Here is a 25,126-nt window from a genome sequence, read left to right on the forward strand (position 1 = left end):
GTGACCATCCCTCTCACATGCACTTACCCCTCACCATTAATGTTACCAAGTTGTTTTTTCCCAGCAAATTAGGTCAAGCAATCTGTCACTGACAGAATTAGCATTTCAGCAATGGGAAAGAAAAATATATATAATTCTAAAATTTCTTATTGAAATCACCCCTTTGTTTAGAAATTATTCTTGCATATTATTATAAATTACCCCAAATACAATGAAAGAACATTCTGATTGTCTAAGAACCCTAAATTTCTTCCCTGAGTAAGTATTGTAGTTTTTAAACATTTTCAATTTTATTAATATATTTTATTTTACTCTCAATTCATTTAACAAAATTTTCCATGCATTCAATTATAAAGGGAAGGAATACGGAAATAATATGATGTGTTCAAGAATAAGGGAATACTGAAAAACTGAAGACTGTAAAACACCTTTTACATATGCATGCCTTTGTCCAGTGTAGGTGATTTTTTGTTTGGTTGTTTGGTTGAATCTGCTTTTACAAATGAAGGCCTAAGTAAAGGTATATCCATGAAACCTGAGAGTCCTTAATCTTGGGTGGTTCAGGGAAGAATTCTTAAAGGGGTAATATCTGATTTAAAGGAATCTTTTGGAATCTAGGCAGATAAAAATTAGAGAAATAGATAAAAACTGACATTCTAATGACAAGGTGAAAGGCATTCCAGGAATTAATAAACCCATAAATTCACCAAATCTATCAGCCAGGAATATATACTCATGTATATTTACAAGGAATTCTCCCATTCTAGAGCAGGAGATAAAAATATAAGTGACATATAACATCCACCACTATGTAGCACAAGAGATACAGGGCCTGGAAACTGGAGCACTGCTGAATTAGTGCAATAAAATCCCTAGAAAGTGCTTCATAGTCCATATAAAGTTGGCTTTTGGCATTGAGCATAGTCAATTATTCTTGCATTCCCCTCTAAACTCTTTGAGTTATAATGAGTCTTGGATTGTTATTTCTTTCAGTTGCAGTTTTCAGCTATCCACCAGAGCCATCAAAGATGTTTTTAATGCCCTTGTAGTGACAAAGCACTTTCACCAGTCTCTACTTTCCAGGTGAGCATGACCCTTTTCTTCCTTCAAACTCCTTCCAGGCTGTCCGTTAACCCTGTCCACCAAGATGCCAGTAGGTACTGGACTCTGTTGATGAAGTCCTTTCAGCCTCCCATGGCCAAAAGATGGGGAGAATGATAGAGATTAGATTTGGAACAGAAAGAGAAAAACTCTGAATAACCCTCTTATCTATCACTAGCCATTTTGTAATTGATCTTATGATAAGTTCTATTCTATATATCATAACTGACACAGGAGGTCATTGGAAGGTTTTTTTAAAGGGACTGATAAAATCAGATTTTTGATAACTGTAATATTAATATCTCAAATACTGTTCTTATCTCTGAACTCCAGACTCTTATCTAAAACTGCCTACTGAATGTCATTACTTAGTTACTAGTTGACATCTCAAATTTAATATGTCTACCTCATAATTGTCATCTACTCATATTCTCTTCCTGCAGTTTTTGCACAGATCAGCTAATGGTGATACCATGCACTCAGTTGATTTGGCCCCAAACCCAAGACTCACGCTTGGTTGTATTCTTTCCCTCACAGTTTCTGCCATTTCCCCTCTTTTTAACTGTACCACTTCCAGTCTCACAGCCTTGAAGCTTGTTTTTCCTTCACCTGAAACATTCTCATTCCAGATCTACACAGCTGGCGCCATATCATTTAGATCTCAGCTCAAATGTCATCCTATCCTGACTTCCCTTTTCCTGTCAGAGTCCATCGTCACTCCTTATAAAATTTAACACTCCCTGAAATTATATTATTTATTTGCTTTAATTATATTATTTATTTGTGTCCTGTCACCCCTTAGTCAAATGCAAGGGCTTTGTTAATTGCTGTCTCCCCAGTACCTGACAGTGCTTGACACTTAATAGGCATTGAATATTTGGTGGGTGAATGTTGGCATTTGTAATCCTGCTCTGCAAGATTAAAAGTCATGAAGCGGGCCTCCCCGGTGGCGCAGCGGTTGAGCGCTGGGTTGCGAAGCTGCCCGCGGCCTCTGCAGCGCCGGTTCAATCCCCGGCTGCTCCCCGGCCACCAGAGGAGGGTCCCACATGGCGCAGACCTCTCCTGCCGCCCGCTGCTCCCCTCAGCAGTGTACTTCGCTTCTGCCTGCTCTGCTCCTCGCTCTGGTGAATTCTCTCACCCTCCCGCGCTTCTGACTGTACCCAGTGCATGTATAAACAAGCAAACAAACAAATAAATAAATAAATAAAACATGCCTCTATAAAAAAAAAAAAATAAAAAAATAAAAAAAAAATAAAAGTCATGAAGCACCTGTTGGGTCCTTAACAAAAAAAAAAAAAAAACATTTCAAGAAAAGTCAGCATGAATCCTAAACAAACTTGTCTTGAAGAAAGGGCTGGACTCTGCTTTGAGTGGTTGATATTGGAAGATCCTCCAGATCCTCACAGAACCTGTACTCAAGTAAGCAAAGACTAAATGAGGGAGTGGGAGAAGTTGGCTTATCCACAGAGTCCCCTTCAGCAGCTTGATTAAGGATCTTTGGAAGACCAGTGTTTTCACTGCAATCCTTGTGGCAATGAGAAACACTGGAGTAAACAACTCCTTGGATTGACTTCTCTCCCAGCTGGTGTATAGCAGTCAGACATCTGCCATTCTAGTTGGACCCCCATACATCCTGGAGTTTAAGGGCAATTCAGGATGAAGGGAAAATCTCAAAGGGACATGTGTAGTTTAAACTAGTTTTAATAAATACCAGTAAATTTTCAAAAGAGTCAGGTCAGCAATTACACCTCTAATTTCAAAATCATGGAGGCTATAGCTGGAATGCTGTGGATCTTGAAGTGTGTGTGGAGAGGGGGGAAGGGATATATTATAAGCAACTTGGTACTGGGAAAGATAAATTGAGAGAGAAAATGCTGATATAGGTGGAGAGAGAATTGGGAGGGAACTGGACTTGGGAGGGCCTTGTAGATCATATCAAGAAGCTTGGCTTTTATCAGAAAGGCACCCTAGGAGCCACAGAGGATTCTAAGCAGGGGAATAACTCCAGTCTCTGGATGTGATACCTACTTGGTATTAGAGAGAATGTGGATTAGATAGAACTTCGCTGTCACTAAGACTAGTGAGAATCCCTTAATGGTTGCTTGAAGAAAGATGTGAAAAGGCTGAATAATAATAACGGCGCTTTTAATAATAGACATGAACTAAGCTAGGCACTTTCTAATAATCCCATTACATACTACATCTTGTTTACCCCAGAGCAACCCAACCGAGTTGTCACTAGCCAACATCTCTATTTTATAGGTAAGATTAAAAAAAAGTTAAGAGAATGAGTAACTCTTCCAAGATCATTCAGTAACCAGATCTGTTTGCCTAAAGCGCTCTTTTCAATGTCTTGGCCAAAACTATTGGAAATAGGTAATAAAAGGAGAAGGGAAATTTGAAAAATATTTTTTGAGGTAAATAATGAATATAGTATTAATAATAACTGGGGCCTCCCTTGTGGCACAGGGGGTTAAGCACCACACTAAGAAGCAATCTGCGGTATCTGCAGCAAGAGTTCCATCCCCAGCCTGCCAGGAGGCTACCCACATGGCGCAGCAGACCCCTCCTGTCTCCCCCACTGCTCCCCTCAGCAGTGTGTTTCAGTCAGTCTGCCTGCTCTGTTCCCCACTCTGTCTCTGGTGAATCCTCTCACCTCCCAAACCTCTGGCCTATACCCCAGCTCTTGTATGCATAAATAAATAAATCTTTAAAAAAGGATAATGCATTTAAAAATAATAATATAATAACTCTACATAATATATAACACAATATTACTATCAACAGAATATGATCATGATATTCTGACCACAAATTCAAGACCTTAACGCCATCTTCGGCATCGAGGAAGAGACAAGGATTAACAAAGTAGTCGGTGAGGAGCTAACGGTCTAGCATGATATAAAGCCTCCAAATTGCTGGGAGACCACGCCATTTCTGCCCACGGTCCCCACGCACAGTAAACAGGAAGCGGCCTGACCCCGCCCCCCTCAGGCCCCGCCCCCCGCGCAAGGGCGCCTCGCCGGGCCACGTGGTCCAGCGTCTCCGCGCAGGCGGCGCCCGGCGCTTCCGGGTTGGCTGCGGCGCGGCGCTGGGGCAGAGTCCTGTGGTGCGGGAACCCCGGCGGCTTCCGGGTGGAGCTGGGGGCCAGAGTGGGCCCCGCGTGGGTGCGCCCGCCAGGCCGCCGGGTGGGTCGGTCGCGGCCGGGACCCCGCCGGGCGCCGCGAGAGGTAGGTCGGCCCCGGGCTCGCCGTGCGTGGCGCGAGATCCGCGGCCGTGTGCACCGCCCCCCCCCCAGTCGTCCTCTCCCCGGTCCAACCCGCGGGGCCTGGGGCTGCGGGGGTGGGCCGGCCCCTCGCCTCCGCCACGGTGCCGGCAGGAGTCGCCCTGCCCGCCGCCGCCGCGCGCCGTCTCAGGCGCTGGTGTGGCGGATCCACGCCGCCCTTCCACAGCGAGGCCCGATGACCCTCACGGGGCTACCGTACTGCGACTCCCTCAGAATTTACTGAGCACCTGGACATGGTCTCCCCTCCGCTGCATATTTTGTTCTCACAGACAAAGTGGTCAAGAGTTTGTGAACTCGGCACACCCATTTGTGAGCTAGTAGTTCTCGTTCTGGTGTTGGTGCAGCTGTAGAAAGTTGGTGCTGTGAAGGACGTTGCTCCCCACCCCGTCATTGTGCAGAGGCGAAAACACCCTGAGAGGTAACTTAGATGTTGGAAGTGCACCCAGCTGGGAAATAGTACAGCAGAAAGGAGGGCCCAAAACTGAGTTTGTAAATAGATTTGGAAAGTGGTAAATGGTCAAATTTCACCAACAATGGGAAAAGTAGGTTCTTTTGAGCAGGGATTAACCTTTTAAGACAGTGTTTCTTCCTATATAAACATTTTCTTATTTCATTATAAACATTTCTTATTTCTTGATTTCTAAGGAATATGGCAGAAACATCATCAGAGCCACCTGGGCAGCTTGTTGTACATTCAGACACTCACAGTAACATGATCCTGGCCAGTTTTGAGGATCAGAGGAAGAAAGGCTTTCTCTGTGATATTACATTAATCGTGGAGAATGTACATTTCCGGGCCCACAAAGCCTTACTTGCTGCCAGTAGTGAATATTTCTCAATGATGTTTGCTGAAGAGCGGGAAATCGGCCAATCCATTTATATGCTGGAAGGCATGGTTGCTGATACGTTTGGTATCCTGCTGGAATTTATCTACACAGGTTATCTCCAGGCGAGTGAGAAAAATACAGAACAAATCTTGGCTACTGCTCAGTTCTTAAAAGTCTATGATCTGGTAAAGGCTTACACAGACTTTCAGAGTAATCATAGTTCCCCAGCACCAACAACTTTGAACAATGCTGGCACTTCAGTGGTGGTTATTTCTAATAAGAAAAATGATCCTCCAAAGCGGAAACGGGGAAGACCAAGAAAAGTCAACAATTTGCAGGAGGGGAAATCAGAGCTGGCTGCAGAAGAAGAAATACAACTGAGAGAGAACAATTCAGTTCAGAATAGACAAAACTTCGTGATTAAAGAGGGAGACAATGGCATAAATAATGAACAGCGTCCAGCAAAAGAAATAGAAGACTCTGAGCCAACTAGAGGGGAGGAGATGCCTGCTGAAAAAGATGAGAATTGTGATCCCAAGAGCCAGGATGGGCAGGACAGCCAGAGTCGGTACAGCAAGCGAAGGATCCGCAGGTCCGTCAAACTTAAAGATTACAAACTTATTGGGGATGAAGATGACCAGGGTTCGGCTAAGAAGGTCTGTGGAAGGAAAAAGCGCTCCGGTGGCCCTGAGGCCCGTTGTAAAGACTGTGGCAAAGTCTTTAAGTACAATCACTTTTTAGCTATCCACCAGAGGAGCCACACGGGTAATTACACTTTCACAGCTCATTGGAATGTGTTTGGGAGTAGTAATGATGATCATAGCTTTAATTTATTGTGCAACTTCTATGTGATGGGCATTGCAATAAAGCCTTCCTACATGTTACTGCATTTAATTCTCACAACTATCCTTTGAGAGAGAGATTGTTCCCGTTGTACAAATCAAGATGCCAAGTGCTAGAAAGCTTAAGTAACTTGTCCAGGTAATCCCTTTAGTGACAGCTAGAATGTGAACCCAGGTAGCTTGATTTGAGAATCTATCTTATTTGGAGTTGCTGGTTCAAGGTTTTGTCCAGGTATCACGAACTAGCCAAACTCATTCTGCTTTCAGACTCTTGAATGTTCCTCATCTTTACCATAGCTATGCTGAGGCCCAGGTCCATCTGCACAGCTTTCTCTCGTAGCTATCTAGCTGTAAATGTCTTCCTCTTTTTGGTCAACCTAGGCCAGCGCTGGCCAACAGACCTTTCCTGTGGGAATGTTCTGTGTGTGTACTGTCATGATTAACTACATGTGGCTTTTCAGCACTTGACATGTGACAAGTGTAAGGAACTGAATGTTCTATTTTAAGTGGCCATTCTTGGACATTGTACCCATAAGCAGAAATCCTTTCCTCCTTTCAGCCCTCTCATATAGTTAACTCATTCTTTAAATTGACATTTAGATACCCCTTGACTTAAAATTAAGTTTAAGTATAGGAATGGTGTGTAAGTCTTCTGTCATCCAGCAACTTGCTGTATTCTGACTCAGCAGCACCGAGGCTTGTTCTCAGCCTGGCCACGCACAAGCAGCACCTGGGGAATGATAAAACTGCTAGTGGGGCCACATCCTCAGAGCACCTGTTTCTGTTTTCTGGAGCCATCTTGTTTCTAAAAGCTCCCCAGAGAATTTTAGTACAGATGAGGTGAGCACCCTGAATTCTGATTCTTCAAACTGGACAAATAGACACCTGAGAAATACTTGTTGCCCTGTAAGAGAGTGTGTGTTCTACATCATTTGTCTAGGAAAATAGCATGTAGGCACTGCCCTTTTGCAGTGAATCACTTTAGTGTGGTCTCTGTTCCATTTGGGTAGAGACCAGCTGATACTCCTAGCTTTTATTCCAGAAAAATTTTTTGAATTATTTCATAGATGATTTCCCCTGTTTGCTCTGCTCTCTCTTGAACCCCCACTATGTGCACATGAACTTCCCCGATCCATCGTCAAACTTTCCATCATTTTTTGCTCTATTTCCTGGCAGATTTCCACTTTTTCAGTGCTTACAATTCTTCCATTTTTGCTATTTAGACTTCTAGGAGCTCTTTATTGTTCTCTAAACTTGTTTTACTAGTATTTTCTTTTTGTTTCACAATGTAATTTCTTACCTCTGTGAGCATGTGAATAGTAGTACTTGCTTATTTGTTAGTGTTTAACTTTCTTCACCCTGGGCAAGTCTCTGTTCTCTGCAAGTCTCTGGCTTTCTTGTCTGTTTTGGTATATGTGTAAATTACTAAAGGCCTTCCCTGACTGGTGATTTTTTGTTAAATCATATTTAATCATGCACAAGCATAATTAAAGGCTACTGGCAACTCTGCCATGTTGAGAGGTCCTGTGGACAATGGCCTCTCCAGAGGTGGCAGCCCCCCTACCTGGCTGATGCTTGCCATCACCTCTCACCTTGGGCCCTTCACGTTCAGACTCTCCACTCTCCCACCTAGAGGCTGTAGGGCAGGATGGAATATATACCAGATGTTGGGAATGGGGAGAAAGGCTGGAGAAAAAAGGGAATCTTCATCTTCCCAAATACACTTTGACTTGCTTTCAACCCTTTGATAGTCCAGCTCCACTGTGCTTGGAGACCTCCAATCCAGAGGCCCTGAGTCCACCAACCCTTTTTTTTCACCCTCTTCTGTTTGGGAGAAAGTGTCTTCTGGCTGTGTGGAATAGGACAATGGGCCTGGGAAGTCCACCTACCTTTGAAGCACACTGAGTTATCGTCCCTGACTCCCATTTTCAGAGATAATCAGGTGCCACCAATTCCTGAGCCTTACGAGTCTCTTAAATACTGAGGTGATCTCAGTACTCCTCACCGCTGGCATGATCTGTTCCACATTCATCTGTTCCAGCTTGCAAACTTTTATTGCTGATATTTTCCTCTCTTGTTCATTGGTTTTTAGGATGTGTGCTTTTATTGACATTTTAGTTTGGGAGGGAAAATAAGTATGTACAGATTCTTGTTTACACCATTTTTTTGGGCTCTGATTCCAGGGGAGCGGCCTTTCAAATGTAATGAGTGTGGAAAAGGCTTTGCCCAGAAGCATTCCCTGCAGGTCCACACCCGGATGCATAGGGGTGAGCGGCCATATACCTGCACCGTGTGCAGCAAGGCTCTCACCACCAAGCACTCGCTGCTGGAGCACATGAGCCTGCACTCAGGTAGCCGGGCTTATCCCAGGGGGCCAAATGCCAATAGTTTCTCTTTCTCAGGGTGGGCATTATCATGATCTAATGGTATCATTTCCTACGTGGTGTCATGGAAGAATAGGATCATACATCTGTCAGAGTGTAAAGTTAAAGTCTTATACAGCATTGAATCTTAAATGGGGGTTTCTAAACTGGCTACTGGAATTGTGGGGGTCAAACATGTTTGTGTAACTACCAGAGTCTAGAATTATATTCCTTTGGATGCCTTGGAGGGGAAGTTTGAGTTCTCCAGGTCTACTTCTACTCCCTTATTGCTTGATATACCTTTGCTATCCTAGTATTATGTTTTTTATTTGGCAGGACAGAAGTCTTTTACCTGTGATCAGTGTGGAAAATATTTCAGCCAGAAAAGACAATTGAAGAGCCATTACCGAGTTCATACAGGTATAATATTAAAATAAAAATTGAGCTTGCTGGGGGAGAAATGCATATGTATTTCTGAAATATTAGTTTCATATTGTAGAAGATAAAGAAAAGAGTCTTAGGAGCTTTTGGGGGGGGGAGAAGAATCTTAAAAAGCAATCTAAATTAAATGTCCTTATGTTATTCTACAGAATTGGTGCCTTTCAAAAGTTCCTCTTGCCAGTTGACTATTAGTGGCACCTAGACAGAGACATCCCTACCCCATAGCTGTCAGTCCAGGCTTCTCCCATCTGCCTCTACTCCTTGTCCTTTTTCCTTCCCTGCCAATTGATAAGAAATGAATGGAGGCAGGGGGTTGCAATTGGAGATCAATCGGCCAATCACATGAGTACTTCAGCAAGAACATTTTATTTATAGGGAGACTGGAAGAGTCCAGCTTTCTTGGGAAAGCAGAGTTGAGATATATAGGAAAATATGAAGTGTTAGCAAATTAATTTTGAAAAATATTGTCCCATTAAAGTACCATATTTAAAGTGATTATTTTTCAGGGAAGTGCTTTAACACAGATCACTGAAGAAGTGCAGGGAGAGCATATATGCACTGACACTTTTTTTATTGTTGCGACAAGGCCACTCATTACCGGAATGCAACCACTGCCATCGCAAATTCATGGATGTGTCTCAGCTAAAGAAACATCTGCGAACACACACAGGTAAACCACCACCTCTTCCTTTTTAGTACATTTTATGTTTTCAGGCTAGTGAAGAAGGAAGTACTTGGAATGCTCTCCCCAGACTGTGTCTATTGTAAATTGGGTGGGGGTATTATAAGTAGATCATTTGAAAGTCCAGAAGAATGCTGTCAACACTGACCCATGGGAGTATACATCTCCGTAGGCTAGCAAAACAGGTCACGTACTGAGTACTTTTCTCGTATGAAAATTCACTTAAAACCACAAAAGAGAGCAAGTCTGAGTTTGATTCTGTGTTTCAGTCTTAATTTACTTCAGTATTGAAGATTATCAAATAACTTTTTATAGAAAATGAAACAGGCACAAAATAGCATCGGCACTGAGGATTTTTCTACTTTATCCCTAAGATCAGTACGTAAAACTTAGGCATTGCCTCCTCTAGAAAAAGCACCCTCAGGGCTGGTGATGAGGCAGGTTTAATGGGGGCAGGTTAAATTCTTTTATTTAAGATTAGAAAAGTAAAAATGTGGGCCTTTCAGGCCTTTCTGCAAAGACCCTTAAAAATAAACCTGTTAGATTTTCTAAGAAAAACTTTGTACTGTAGGCATTATTTAATGATTATTCAATTGTCTACTAAAATTATATCTCACATTGAAAACACAGTTTTTCATCTTAAAGATAAATATTTCATTGCCATTAGATTGGACAAATATATTCTGTTGGTGGGAATATAACCTGGGAACTTTGTATAAAGAACTCTGGTGATATTTATCAAAATGTAAACTCCCAAATTGTGAAAAGATGTTTTCATAAAAATATTCACCATGGACAGGGTTGTTTGTAATTTACACAGGCTTCAAATTGACCGCAAGTCTGTCAGTAGGGGATTAGTTAGGTCAATTTTGGACAAGATGCACAGTGAAACACAACACATCTTTATAAAATGGTGACGTGAGTTTGATATTCAGATACACATGTCCTTGACAGTCTTGTGACGTAAAGTTATGTACTTGGTTGTACGTGCACAGAGAGGTCTGTAAAGATGTTCATCAAAGTGTTAACTGCTCCCTCAGGAAAGGGGAGTCTGCAGTGGACTTTACATACTTTGTACTTTTCAGTATTATTTGGGTCTTTTTTTATATTGAACGTGGAAGAAAACCCTGGAGTTATTTCTGTTGGCATCCCCCTGTGTGGAACCTTTAGAGTCATACTCCTTTCTCTGCCTTTGCATTTAATTGCTGTTGTTCAGTTCTCCTATGATCAACTTTGTTTTGGTCTCACTTTGACCCAGATCTGTTAACCTTGTTTTATTTTTTCCCCCTTCCTCTCCATCTTCCCCCTGCACCTCCTGGTCCAGCACTTCATGTGTGCATTAGTACAGGAATTTCTACCTGGTCCTACTGCCTGCAGCCCATTACCCCCATATTTATTTTCTTAGTACTTTTAGCAAGTCATTCTTTTATAAACTTATAGAAGTTCCACAGGACCTGTGCTTGGGGATGGTGGCTCTTCATGGCCTGGTCTCACTTGTTAGCTCCTCTACTCCTCAGTGTATCCTCATCCCTCTGTGTCCACACATGTGGTCATTTCCAGTACCAGCTTTTGGATTGTGATATTTATTCATAGTACTTTCCAGGCTTCTCTCCCATCCAGCTAGATCCTGCCTCCTCCACATCCATCTTCCTGTCTGCACTCGGTAGTAATAACACACCTCATTTGACTGTTGCGTCAAATGCAGCCCTATGTTACTTGATTGCGATGTGAATCTTAACCTCTCATATGGACCATATATTCTCTGAGGCGATGATCATGTCTTTTTATCTCTTAGCTCTGAACTTTGTTGATGGGTCTATCAGTGTTTTAGAATTGAATAAACTTAAAAGGAATGCATCACTTACTGCGTCACAGTTGATGCAATAAAGCTGTGTTACTCTGTTGCCAGAAAAAATCAAATCAGAGGAGCATAGGGAGACTTTCCCCAGATTCACCTTAAATAGGAAAATTTGTCATCTTAATGTCCTGCTTACTCCCTCAAAAAGTTTCACGTGGAGAATGTTCTTGGAAGGAACTTTCATTATTTAAAACATCTGCCTACAAAGACTTTCTGAGTTGTTGTAAAACCAGATGGAATGAAATGATAGTTATGTGTGTTTCCCACACAGAACTTTACAATGAGGAGCAAACAGCAGCGGGTACCCACTCTTTATTCTGAAGAGGCAAAAAATGAACTGAGATCAGAGAAGGCCCTAGCTCTCATCTGGAAAGCTATGGAAAGATATTGGCAGTGGCATGGCTTAACTTTTGGACTAGTAAGAGTTACTGATGCAAAGATGTAGTCTCATCCATGTTATCACAATGTCTTCTGCCCAGATGGAACTTGGAGAAACATCTAGCCTGAATTCTCCAGTAGAGTATGTGAAAGGGAGGCTACCTGACCATTCTTTTCCAATGGCACTTATCCCTTGGTGTTATCTAGCTAAGTTTGCTTCTTTTTTAATTCATAGTTCCTTTGCCTCCATTAGGATCATTTGGTTTTGTTGCTGGAGGGTTTGCCAATCTGTCACTCTATATGCAGTGTACATACTAATGGTAAAGAAATGTTTGTTGAAGCTTTATCAATTCATAGTGAAGCAGTCATGACATCTTAAGTGGGCTTTTATTTCCAACCTGTGAAATTCACTCATTCAACAGGACTCTCTGGAACAGTGTACTAGGCCTGATTCTAGAACAAGACCACAAATTATCCTATAGAAGAATAGCAGAAATAGATGATAAGTAGTCTATACAGTATATGAAGCGGTGATAGCACTGTGGAAAAACCAACTCAGGGAAGTAGTCTAGGAAGTGTTGAGGGTGGTAAAGTGACATTTGAGCAGACACTTGAAGCAGTGAGAGTGATCCATGTCAGGAGATCCCTGAGGGAGACTTGCCAGGGAGAGAGGACCCCAGCGGGGACTTGCTTAGGTATATCATTCAGTGACTCCCCAAGATGCCTGAGAGGCTGAGTCTGTGGCCATGGGGAGAGTGCCAGATGAGGTTAGAGAAATTCGAGGTGAGGAGTGAGGATGGGCAGACAGATCTCTGTAGGCCAACAGTCTTGACTTTTATCTCAACATGATCTGTCTGCCTGAAGGGTCACTCCAGTTGCCACATCGATTGCAAATGACAAAGAAGCAGAACCTGAATTGGGGAGATGTGGAAGGAGGCTGCTGTGGAGAATTGGTGGTGGCTTGGGCCAAGGGTGACTGTGGAGGTGGTGCACAGGGTGGTGCATCCTTATGAAGGTCGAGAGGGCTCCCTTGCCAAGCACTAAGATATGAGAGTGTAAGTTAGGTAGGGTAGGCGACACAAGAGTAAATGTGGTCTGTACCTTTGTTCCTTACATGTCATTGCTTACCTTTTTGTTTCAACTTTTAAGTTTTTAAGGAAAAGAACTGCACCCTTATACTTTCTCTATCCTCGTGGCATCCAGCACATGGTGCTTAGGTACATATTAGGTGCTTGGTAAGTGCTTCATTCATTCATTCATTCATTCATACATACTTACTAGAGTGAGAAATTAAGTGGATTTGCTTTTGTTCTTTTCTTATATATGACAGTATGAGTGGTTTTTACTTTTTGTTTTATATTGAATGAACATTTCTAAATGCCTTCCCTTTTTTAGGTGAAAAGCCATTTACTTGTGAAATTTGTGGCAAATCTTTCACAGCAAAGAGTTCTCTTCAGACCCACATCAGAATCCATCGGTAAAGCTTTGCAGATTTTCTTCTCACATGGGGTCCTCATTCAGCCCTGATGTTCAGTAGTATGACATACGTTACCTATGTAGTCCTAATCCCCATATTATTACTCTGATAGAATTTTTTATGTAGGCAATTTTTTTGTCTTATCTTCTCAAGACAAAATCAAGAAAACAGGTTCTGGTTAACTGAAGTTTATATTTGCATTTTCTCTGTGTTTTATAGTTCTCTGAATTTTGATTCTGAGTGGGGGGCCTGCTCTAAAGCTGAACTCTTCACTCAACATAAACATTAAATTTACTATTTACTGAGTAAATTTCTGTTCACAAAACTCACTTCCAGATTTGCTTTAGTAATTCTTCTAATAGCATCAGAAATAATTAGGAGTTTCTCAAACTTTCAATATTGATTTTTTTTTTAAGATTTATTTATTTATACATATAAGAACTGGGGTGTAGGCCATAGGTGCAGGGGGGTGAGAGGATCCACCAGAGACAGAGTGGGAGCAGAACAGTCGGATCTACTGAAATAGCTGAGGGGAGCAGCAGGTAAGACAGGAGAGATCTGATGCACTATGTGGGTAGCTCCCTGGCTGGGGATTATGCTCACACCGCCCTGAACTCTTGCTGTAGTGGCTGGTGATAGCTTGATAGCGCTGAGATTTAACCCCTGTGCCACCAGGGAATCCCTAATATTGAAATTACAGATACTGATTTGGTCAATATAATCTAAAAATTGGCTAAAGCAAAACAAAAAGGAACTGTTTGTGATATATACATTTATTTTTTTATTTGAAATACTGTGAATCATAAAATTGTATCACATCTGGCCCAACCCCATCCACCTTTCTTCAAATACCACTCCCACCTAAATTTCATGCAAGATGTGACTTGCTCCAAGTCCTAAAGTTAGTATAAGAACCCATGACTTACGACTTCCAGTCAAGTCAGTTTTCCTCTCTTGTTGACTGCTTCTCCCTAAATAAGTTATAAATTAGTTTCCTTCTGTTTTTTAAAAACGTTTATTTTCTTCTAGAGGAGAAAAGCCATACTCCTGTGGCATATGTGGCAAATCCTTCTCTGACTCCAGTGCCAAGAGGAGACACTGCATTCTACACACAGGCAAGAAGCCTTTCTCCTGCCCTGAGTGTAACATACAGTTTGCTCGCTTAGACAACTTGAAGGCTCACTTGAAAATCCATAGCAAAGAAAAACATGCCCCAGATGCTAGCAGTGTTTCTGGCAATAATACTGAAGAGGTCAGGAATATTCTTCAGTTACAGCCATATCAACTCTCTACCTCTGGAGAGCCAGAAATTCAGCTGCTTGTAACGGATTCTGTACATAACATCAATTTCATGCCTGGTCCAACCCAAGGAATCAGCATTGTCACTGCAGAGAGCTCCCAGAACATGACTGCAGACCAGGCTGCGAATCTCACCCTACTCACACAGCAGCCAGAACAACTGCAGAATTTAATTCTTTCAGCCCAACAGGAGCAAACAGAACACATTCAGAGCCTCAATATGATTGAAAGCCAGATTGAACCCTCACAAACTGAACCAGTGCATGTAATCACACTTTCTAAGGAAACTCTGGAACATCTTCACGCCCATCAGGAGCAGGCAGGGGAGCTCCATCTAGCAGCAAGTGCATCAGATCCAGCTCAGCATCTGCAGCTGACACAGGAGCCTCCTCCGCAGCCTCCCACCCACCATGTGCCCCAGCCCAGACCACTTAGCCCAGAGCAGAGCTGACCTGAAAATATGTTTGACTGCTCTATTGGTCTCCTCTCTGTAAACCAGCTATAACAAGATTGCGGTTCAAAGACACTTTCTGAAATGCTCATTTGCAGATGCTTACAGAGATGTGATAGCCAATACTTTATAATACCTTCCATCCAGGCAGCAAGATGGGTGTATGATGTCTTATGTATAGTACTGATTTGGATTGTGTATTTTACTATTGAGGAATGGTTTCCATTTTCATCTATATCTTTTAAAAACGTTGCTAATATTTCTTTGAGGGCATTGATATAGACTCTTAGTTCTAATTATTAATTGTTCACAGCCATAGGTTATGGTCTTGCCAAACTTTTGAGTTATCTTTTTCATTTTTTAGAACGAAGAATGGTTAGTTCTACTTCTTCATTTCTCTTAGGCAATACAAATTGCCTCAGCCAAGTCAGGGCTGAACACGACGATTATAGCTTTGGGGAATCTGTCCTTTCAATAACTTCCAAACCCCCAAGAAAAACTAATTGTCAACATTTAATCTTTGTGTGTTACAGTAGACTCTTCGTGTCATGCTTAAAGTAGATTCAAAAACACTATATCCATTTAACTCAAAATTTATATAGCAAGAAAACCAAAAACATAAGATTATTTTTAAAATTTTCAACTTTGCTTTTCTGAGAAATATAAATGTATAAAATTGGATCAAGCCATTCATCCCAAATAAATTCTGGGTTTTGTCAGCAGTTGATACCGGGTCTTCATGATGAAGTAAAAGCTTTCTCAATTATTCCGGAATATAAATTTTATTCAGTGTAATTTAAGTGTCAAATATATTTTACTGAATTCTAATTGATCTCTGAAAATGTTGATTTTTGTTTTATACCTTAACTTTCTGGAGAGGGGAAGTTACAATAATCTATTTTTGTTGCAAAATCAGTTAAATTCCACAAGATGAACTTATCAATTTTAAATAATGGTGAAATATGAAATTATGTTTGGGTTAGGTTTTCAGTTTTATCATATTTTATTGAATATTTTGACTGTGGTCTCCAAAACTGGTACAGGATCTTTGAGAAAGGAAGAAGGTTATAAGGATATCTAAATTAGCATAATACTCATGAAGAGTAGGGAAAATCTACCCTAAAATTAATAAGATCTTTACCAGTCATTTTTTTATTTTAGGTATCTTTAATTACCATTTAAATTAAAGAGCACTTTTTGGAGATTAGAGAATTTGTCAGATTTTAGACATTAATACATATGTAAATTGTATATAATTCACAAAATTTCCAAAATGATACATGTCAAGAGGATTATATTAAATCAGGCCTAACTAGTGCAAAGGTGTAAGTTTTCACCAATGCACTTATACCATAATTATTATTTCAGGTTCTTGACTTAGTCATTTAAACTGCTTTAACTTGATTCTTAAAATGCAAAGTTTTTAATAGCTTTTCAAAGCCTACTGGCCCACATTTTCTCCAGAAGATACATCACAATCAAAGTAAATGAATGCTTAACTACTTACTCTGGTTATCTGGATAATTATTCAGGAAGTAAATTCATATGACTGAAGTCGGGTTTAACTAGCTCATTGACAGTCTACTTCTTTGCTAAGAATATAATGGGAGCCACATAAGCAATGTAAAGTTTTCTAGTAACCCCATTAAAAACATAAAAAGAGGTGAAATTAATTTTAATATAAGTAGTTAATCCAACTTTGCCAAATAGTATTATTTCAAAATGTAATATAAAGATGTATTAGTAAGATATTTTACATTCTTTTTTAATATTCAGTCTTCAAAATCTAGTGTATAATTTATACTTACTATACACTCACTTTGCATGCTGATATTCAATTGAACATTCTTGATCTGTATTTAGAGTTTGTTCAATACACAGTTGAAAGCCTACACTCAAATTTTACGTAGTTACAGATATAATTTTTTTTAAAGATTTATTTATTTATGCATATAAGAGCTAGAGTATAGGCCAGAGGTGTGGGGGTTAAGAGGACTCACCAGAGCGGGTAACAGAACAGGCAGACTGGCTGAAATACACTGCTGAGGGAAACAGGGGCGAGTCAAGAGAGGTCTGCTGCACCATGTGGATTGCTCCCTGGCCGGGGATTGAGCTCATACTGCAGGGGCTGCGGACAGCTTCATAGGTTGCGAGTTAACCCCTTGTGCCACCAGGGAGGCCCACAAATATAATTTTTTAATAACAAAAGTATCCGTTTTTTAACTTTCATTAAAATGAAGTAAACTAAAAATAAAATGAAGTAAACTGAAAATCCAGGTCCTTAGTTCATGAGCCACATTGTGTGGACTCAGTGGCCCTGTGTGGCTAGTAGCTCTGACTTGTACTGCACAGGTGTATCTGTCTCTGACTTAAGAGCCAATCTCAGGCATAGGAATGTCTTCTGACAGTGTTTTGGGTTATTTCACTGTCACAGGGCAATCAGGAAATGATAGTTTTATAAAACTCGCCTTCTGTATCCCATACACATTTTTGTCTGTTTGAATGAAATCCCCAGTTTTAAAGTTAAGTTACCCCTCCCCACCCCAAAAAAATGTTATGTACATCAAAATGTTCTGTTGGGTCTTTGAGATATTGCTGGGGCAATATTTCACAACTTACTTTGAATTAAATATGTACAGTTTCTAAAACTTAAGTGCAGAAATTGCACTTGGTTCTTGCGTTATAAATATTGTAACTGGTTAAATAATGCTAAGTAATACAATGAGAATCTCACTGTAAATGCTTATATCTAGAGTTTCTGTAATTGGAGTAATAATATTGAGTCTGTAGTACAGGCCAGGAGTGAAGTCAGGTGCAATTAGATCTTTATCTTAGCGTTTCTTAATTTTCATGTCACAAAAAGTAGGATTTGCATAGCACTCTGCAGTTAGAGGACTCCCATGCCCTTTGGACTTGACATGGCCCCTGTGGCACACCTTAACAACTTCTACAAACTTGATGACTTAAGCAAATTTTGTCACAGTTCTGAACAATGCAAGTCCAACATCAAGATGTTGGCAGGGTTGGTTTACTCTGGCCTCCTGGCCATCTTATCATCCCTGTATCTTCATATAGTCTTCCCTCTGTGTGTTCAGTCTCCTTATAAGGACACTAGTCATTGGATTAAGTCCCAGCCTGATGATCATACTTTTAACTTCATTACCTATCTCCAAATGCAGTTGCATTCTGAGGTACTAGGGTTTAAGGGGTGGTAGGGATGGAGACACAATTTAGCCCATTACAACTGGCACCTGGAATAAGGCAGGAAGCTGTGTCTAGGGCACACCTATTACCCATTTGAAGCACAAATTTATTTTACTTAATCTTCATGGCATCCCTATGAGGTAAGTAGTATCATTATGCCTATTTTACATTATGCCTATTTTACAGATGAGAATACTGTGGCGCAAACATTACATGTTAAATGGTAGAACTGGAGCACAGGGCTGACTGATTCTACGCTGCTACTTCCACCAGGTGGACGAGTTATCAGCAGGTGTGGAACTTTGAGCTGGATTTTCTTTATGTATGATCTGCTTAATGTAATAGAACCTTTTTGACTGAAATTGAGAGTCCATGTCTGGAATTTTTATCATACAATCAAACTTTTGACATAAAATTATAGTGAAAGTTGTTTATAGAAACACAAAAACTATCAATATTCATATTAGTATTTATTATTGATTTGAAGCTTTATCAAAATTTACCAGTTGGATAAAAGTTATTACTCAAGTGAAAATGCCTTAACTAACATGAACCTCTAAGCCCTTCTTTTTTCAAACTTCTGACTAGGAATGTTATGTATTTAAGCAGATTTGTATATGCTTCCTTATCAAGTACTGAGACAAATTTCCCCCCTGAATTCCCCCAAAAAACCTAACTAAGTATTGAAGTAAAAATTTTTGTCTTACTTTCATGAAGAGCAGGCATGGAGAAATGACCCCTAAAAAGAAATTCCCTTTGCCTCCCTTTTGTAAACAGCAGGTTTTACATAATAACCTCTAAAAGAAGCTGGAGTGTAACTATAATAATTTATCTTGCTTTTGAATTCTTTAGACATAATTAAGCACCAAGATCATTGATTCTGGCAAGTATTTGTATTTAAATATAGAATATATTTACATATAAATTTATAATTTAAATTTATAATTTAAATATATAAAAATAAAGTATTTTTAAGGTAACAGTAAGAGATCTTTATAGTAGGATTTTATTTCCGTGAGTCTGAAAAGCAGTAGATCATTCTGAAGTCTAGAAAGGGGAAAATTTGAGCAGGGGAGGAGTCTCCGAAAGTCCTTGATCTTTGAGCATGGATTAGTATTTATTTTGTATTATTAATATCCATAAATTAGATAATTTTAACTGAGAATTTGAAGATTTTCCAAAAGAATAGTTTGGCTCTTGGTTTTACTTCATTCATATCATACCCTTGTTAGATGAACACTTAAACTAAAGCTTTCCTTGGTGAAATTTAGGACTTTCAATCCACCTCTCAGATAATTCTAGTATGATTAAATGACTTCTAAATAAATTTTTTATATATTATTAGTGTTCGAAGTACAAAACTACTCTGATAAAAATAAGGGAAACTATTTAAACTAATCCTAAACCTATTTGTATTATTTTTTTTAAGATTGATTCATTTATGCATACAAGAGCTGGGATACAGGCCAGAGGTGCAGGGTGTGAGAGAGGATTCACCAGAGACAGAGTGGGGAGCAGAACAGGCAGATCTACTAAAATACACTGCTGAGGGGAGCAGCGGGTGAGACAGGAGAGGTCTGCTGCGCCATGTGGGTAGCTCCCTGGGGGGGATGAAACTTGTGCTGCAGTGGCTGCAGATAGCTTCATAGTGCTGTGCTTAAGCCTTAACCCCTAGCGCCACCAGGGAGGCCCCTATATGTATTATTAATCTTTGCAGGCCCTTTAGGATGGGTCATTTGTGGACAAGAGGCCTTGGAGTCTCTTATCATGGTCATCTTCTGGCTTTGACTTCTGGGCAGGGTACTTGACTAAAATGCAAAATACAGAGAAAGAAGTTTGCAGGGAAGAGTAGTAATGAATAAGGGAGCCAAAGGTGTAATTCACTCACTACCAGCCAGGAAAGAAAACTTGGAGTCATTGATAGGGCACTCACCCCTCCCCCCCTCCCCACGGCCCAATCCAGTCATGCATTATGTCGGTTTTACCTCAGCCTGTATTTTGAACCCATCCACTCTTTCCATTCCCACTGTTGAGCCATTGCCTATTCTGCCAAGGCCTGCCTGAACTTTTCTACCCCTACTCCCAACTCCTTTCTCCACAGGAAGTGATGATCTATATGGACTCACCATTGTGTCCCTAGCTTCAAGCTAAATGATTGCTTATTAAGCTCTCAAGGCAAATAGGAGCATATTTGATCATATTCTATTTAAAACCTTGCAGTTTCCCACTGTACTCAGAATGAAATCCAAAGTCAGCTTTCCCCTGGGCCCCTTCCCCATTCTCACCCGCTGACTTCCCTTGTTCCTCCCACAAACACGCTCAGTGGTAATCACCTTCAGGCTCTAAAGCAGGCAGTTTCTCAGGCATGGCTGTCAGATTGATGTGTCTGTTCAAAACTCAGGATGTCACTTCCTTGCAAAGGCCTGACTGTCTAATCTCAGTCAATCCACTCTACACTTTTGGCTCAGTTTGTAATTGTTTTTACATCAGGAGCTGTGCCTGGTCACACTGCAGTCACAGCTACCAGTCCAAGACTGGGACATACTGACCTGCAGTTAGAGTGGCTGACACGTCTCACCTGTGGTGCTAAGGACCTAGTTCCTGGTTCCAGGTTCAGGATATGAGAGGTTTGGAGGTGAGATAAGGATGCCATTGAAGGAAGACAGGTACCCTGGGGATTATGACCCAGGTTTAGGGCCTTGGCAACTGCTGGCATGATTATGTGCAGAAACATTAGGATAGGGTTCTTTTAAAACTGACTTTTGATATACCAGTCATTTATTTGATCCAATATGAACTGACCAATGTGATTGTGCCAGTATCTTCAGTTCTATACACACAAATAATGTAGTTCATGACTGAAAAATATTCTAATTCAGAAAAGAAACACTAGTGCTCGCTTTGGCAGCACATGTACAGAAAAGAAATACTTGCAGAAAAATAATCAATTCTCTTAGCTGCCATAGAGGTGATTTTTTTCCTTTGAAAAAACTATAAATAGAGCTTCATTTGGGTCTTTAGTTTGTACATTTCTTAGGGTCACCAACATTGAATTTTAGCATTGAAGTGCTGAGGAGGTTCAGCAATTAATCTATCTGTAAGTAGAGATGAGACAGATGCAGTGGTTGAAAACTTTTTCAAGGCCACTGTGGACTAGCAAAGCTGGAGTCTGACCAGACTTTCTGGATTACAGGCCAGAGTTTTTCCCATTGTTTTTTCCTCCCATGTGTATCTTTAATTAGCATAAAGTGAAACACTAAGTCAGCAGCTTTTTAGCATTGAGGTCATTCTGTGATCTTTTTTAAAGACAAATTTTACCATCTGTCATTCAAAGAGACACATTACCCTGACTGGCTGAGACTGAAAGTCATTGCATCAAGGCCCAGACTCTGGGGCCTTTGCAAAGGCACTAAGAGCAGTTGGGTATTTACCATGTGCCAGTAAAGGGGAAGTAAGATAATTCTAAAAGCCTGGTAACCCATTTATAGTGGACTTTAGAAGCCTTTTTATAAGATGTATTTAAATATGGGTGTGTCTGATATTTGACAACTTCATTTCAAGTCAAAGAACTAGTCACACTCCAGCGCTAGGATGGGCCCAGCTGGGAGGCTGCCCTAGTTTCCTGAGCAAGACCTGGCTGAGTTCCCTGCCTCTCCTTCCTGGCAGAGCAGGCATTTCCCCTTAACCTCCCTCCCCTTGCCTGCTTCTAGGCAGAGCTGGGAGCTTTGAGTGTGTAGGTCTTACTGGTTTCCACAGGATTTCTGCAAGAAAGTAAAGTGAGAATAAAGAGAAGGGAGAGCCATAGGGTACGCAGCTCATTCTGGCTGCCTGGATCTCAAGGAGAGTGACACAGTACTATTTACTCTTGAGGTTTGTTAGAGTGTCTGGTGTAGCAGTAATAAGAAACAGCATGTCAGCCAATAATGTGTCACCTTGGGTCAACACAGGTGTAGTGGAGTCCCGACAGAAGTGTGTCTCATCCGGGCTCTGTCACTTGCTTTGTAACTTGTTACAGGTCACAGCCTCTGTGACCCTTAGTTTCCTTTTCAATCAAATAGTACTGTTGTGATTATTGAGATTAAGATAATGATCATAGGAGATGCTCAGTAAACAGGACTGGATATTTTATTAATAACTAGTTGAATGACCTTGGACAAGAACCTTCACATTCAGTACTGTTTCTTTTTTTCTTTTTAAAGATTTATTTATGCATAGAAGAGCTGGAGTGTAGGCCAGAGGTGGGAGCAGGGAGGGGGTGGTGGTGAGAAAATTTACCAGAGACAGAGCGGGGAGCAGAACAGGCAGACCGACCAATATACACTTCTGAGGGGAGCAGCAGGTGAGTCAGGAGAGGCCTGCTGCGCCATGTGGGTTGCTCCTTGGCCTGGGATCAAACTCATGCTGAAGTGGCTACAGACAGTCACAGTGCTATGCTCAATTGCCTGTGCCACCAGGGAGGCCCCACATCTTTGAATTTTTTTTTTTTTAAGATTTATTTATTTATACAAGAACCAGGGTACAGGCCAGATTTGAGGGAGTGTGAGAGGATTCACCAGAGTCAGAGCGGGGAGCAGAACAGGCAGATGGACTGAAATACACTGCTGAGGGGAGCAGTGGGCAAGACAGGAGAGGTCTGCTGTGCTATGCGGGTTAGCTCCCTGGCCAGGGATCCAACTAGTGCTGCAGTGGCTGAGGATTGCTTCCTAGTGCTGAGAATTAACCCCTTGAGCCACCAGAGAGGTCCTCAGTACTGTTTTTTTTATGGGGAATATAAAGGTCACCTTATGGTCTCTCAAGCCCTTTTCAGCAATAGACCCTCACTCTACCTCATTCTAGAATGAGCTTTTCTCCCACGCACGACACTCATTTCCTTCTTTCTTAGTAGTGTCTAATCACCCCCACCCCCACCCCGCTCCCACACACCGCCAGCACCGCCACCAAACCCTTCCTGCTTTCTTACTGCTCCTGCCACTGTGGAAGCTGCAGATTACCGGGTTCTCGGGAATGTGACCCGTACCCTTGCCCTCTGCCCGGATCTAAAGGCTAGTCTGTCTCAGGGAAGGGGAACTTCGATCCTGGACCCATCGTCAGGCCCCGGGCAGGGGGAGCCCCCGACCCGGCAGGCGGCGAGAGCGCAGCGGTTCCGGCGCCCCCGCGCGCCACCAGCGCCTGCAAACTCCAAGGCGCAGCTAGGGCCCGGCCCAGCGCTCGGGACTGGAGTTGGGACTCCGCGCGCGCTGCGGGGCAACCTCGCCCAGGGGAGAGCTCGCCTGGGAGGCTCCGGGATAGAGTCAGAAGCCTGGAGCTCACAGTCGGGCACCCCAGACTGGGATTCCTGGGTCCCCTACAAGCAGGCCCCGGGGAAAGAGCATCTGCAGCGCCACTCCCTCCGGCGCCACCCCAGTCCCGGGGATCGCGTGGTAATGAGATGCTAATGAGGCACGAATAAAGCCTCAGCTGGCTGCACGCCCCGCGCCCCGGCCCACAGGCCGCCAGACTCCCCGCTGGGGCGCAGCCCGCGCGCCGCGCCGCGTCCCCCAGCTCCCTCTCCGCGCCTCTTCCACTCCCTCTCTCCGCCCCCGCCCCCGCCCCCGCCCCGTCCGGGTCGCCCGCCGGCAGGAAGCAGCCCCTCCCGGCCACAGAGCTGTCCTGTAAGTTGCCCAGCTGTGCCAGCTGTGTACCCCCGCCCGCGGGGGCCGGGAGTGGGTGGGGGCGCGCTTCCGGCGAAATACAGTCTGAGGCGCGCTGGGGAACCCCGTCTGGCTGCTGGGGCCGGCCTCCCCCGGCCCCCGCCCTGCTGAGCCGCTCTCCAGACCTTAAGGTCCAGAGTGTGAGTATCCCCACCCCAACAGCCAGCGGTCCAGCTCCCTCGCCATCCTTCCAAACCGCCCTGCGAGGTACGGCCTCGACCTGGCGTTTCCAGACTGGGTGGCCCCTGTCCCCTGGGCTCAGATCTTCCTTCTTCCACTTCCTCCACTTCCCCTCTGCCCTTCCTGCCTGTTCCTCCTCCTGGACAACGCTTGCCTCGTCCAGGTGACCTGCAGAGGACAACCTTAGTCTCCTGCTTTGGGGCGACCCTCTGGATTCCCGCCTGGAATTGCAGGGTGACTGCGGGCATGGGGGCGGGGATCAACCCCAGTGCTCTGCCCCACCAATGCGGCCCACTTCCCTAACTTCCCCGCGAGCAACTCCATCCTCCAGTACCCTCTGACTCCCCCTAGTCCGAGCGTGAGAAAGTCCTCTCTGACACCCCTCAATTCGCGTGGGGGCCCGAGCGAGGGAGAGTTGGACAAACGAAAGCCTTGTTTCGGGAGATTCCTGGGAGAGCGAACCCGAGCCCAGAGGGGATGGGGTGGAGCGTCGAGCCCAACGGGGTTGGGTGGGAGGGAGGTGTCAGGACACACCCAACTGCTGTGGTCCCCTCCCCCAGGCCCCCTGGGGCAGAGGCACGTCTTAAGGGAAGTGTTTTGACCACAGTGAGTCAGAAATAGACCCAGTCCTGGTCACATCACCCAGTCAGTCGCAATATCCTCTGGCTATTAGTTTTGGTGATGGGAAGTGGAACCTACACAAAAATTGTCTCCCCACCCCCGTCTCCCCCAGGCTCCTCCTCAGGAGGCAAGGCAAGCAAGAGTGCTAAATAGGAAACTTTGTCCCTGGCAATATGACACACCCTACATGCCCTGTGGCACAGGGAGGCATGGGGCAAATGGGACAGTGTGCGTGCCCAGCAGCTGGGGTTGTAGGTTTTAGGTCTGTCCTGTCTGCACAGGTAGGTAAACTTTCTTCCCAGGGAAGTCCATCTTCTCTGGTTCTGAGAAATTCTCCCATGCTCTGCTGCCTGGGCCTGAAAGCTGGATAAGAATTCCTGCTGCCTGGGCCCCAGAGCAGGGCTTGGAGACCTCTGGACAGCTGGC

General features: G+C 42.9%; 1 protein-coding gene across 1 annotated transcript; it reads left to right on the forward strand.

The window, feature by feature from the left end:
- Positions 1–5,036: 5,036 nt before the first annotated feature.
- On the forward strand, positions 5,037–15,005 carry ZBTB24 (zinc finger and BTB domain containing 24; the record flags this gene model as incomplete). The annotated part of the gene is made up of 5 exons (XM_084227872.1): positions 5,037–5,979; positions 8,240–8,407; positions 8,756–8,839; positions 9,353–9,530; positions 14,285–15,005. 5 exons carry the CDS (start codon positions 5,037–5,039, stop codon positions 15,003–15,005), a joined length of 2,094 nt encoding a protein of 697 aa, XP_084083998.1.
- Positions 15,006–25,126: the final 10,121 nt, after the last annotated feature.

This window comes from Talpa europaea, assembly GCF_964194135.1.
Source record: "Talpa europaea genome assembly, chromosome: 2".
In the NCBI taxonomy this organism is placed as follows: Eukaryota; Metazoa; Chordata; class Mammalia; order Eulipotyphla; family Talpidae; genus Talpa; species Talpa europaea.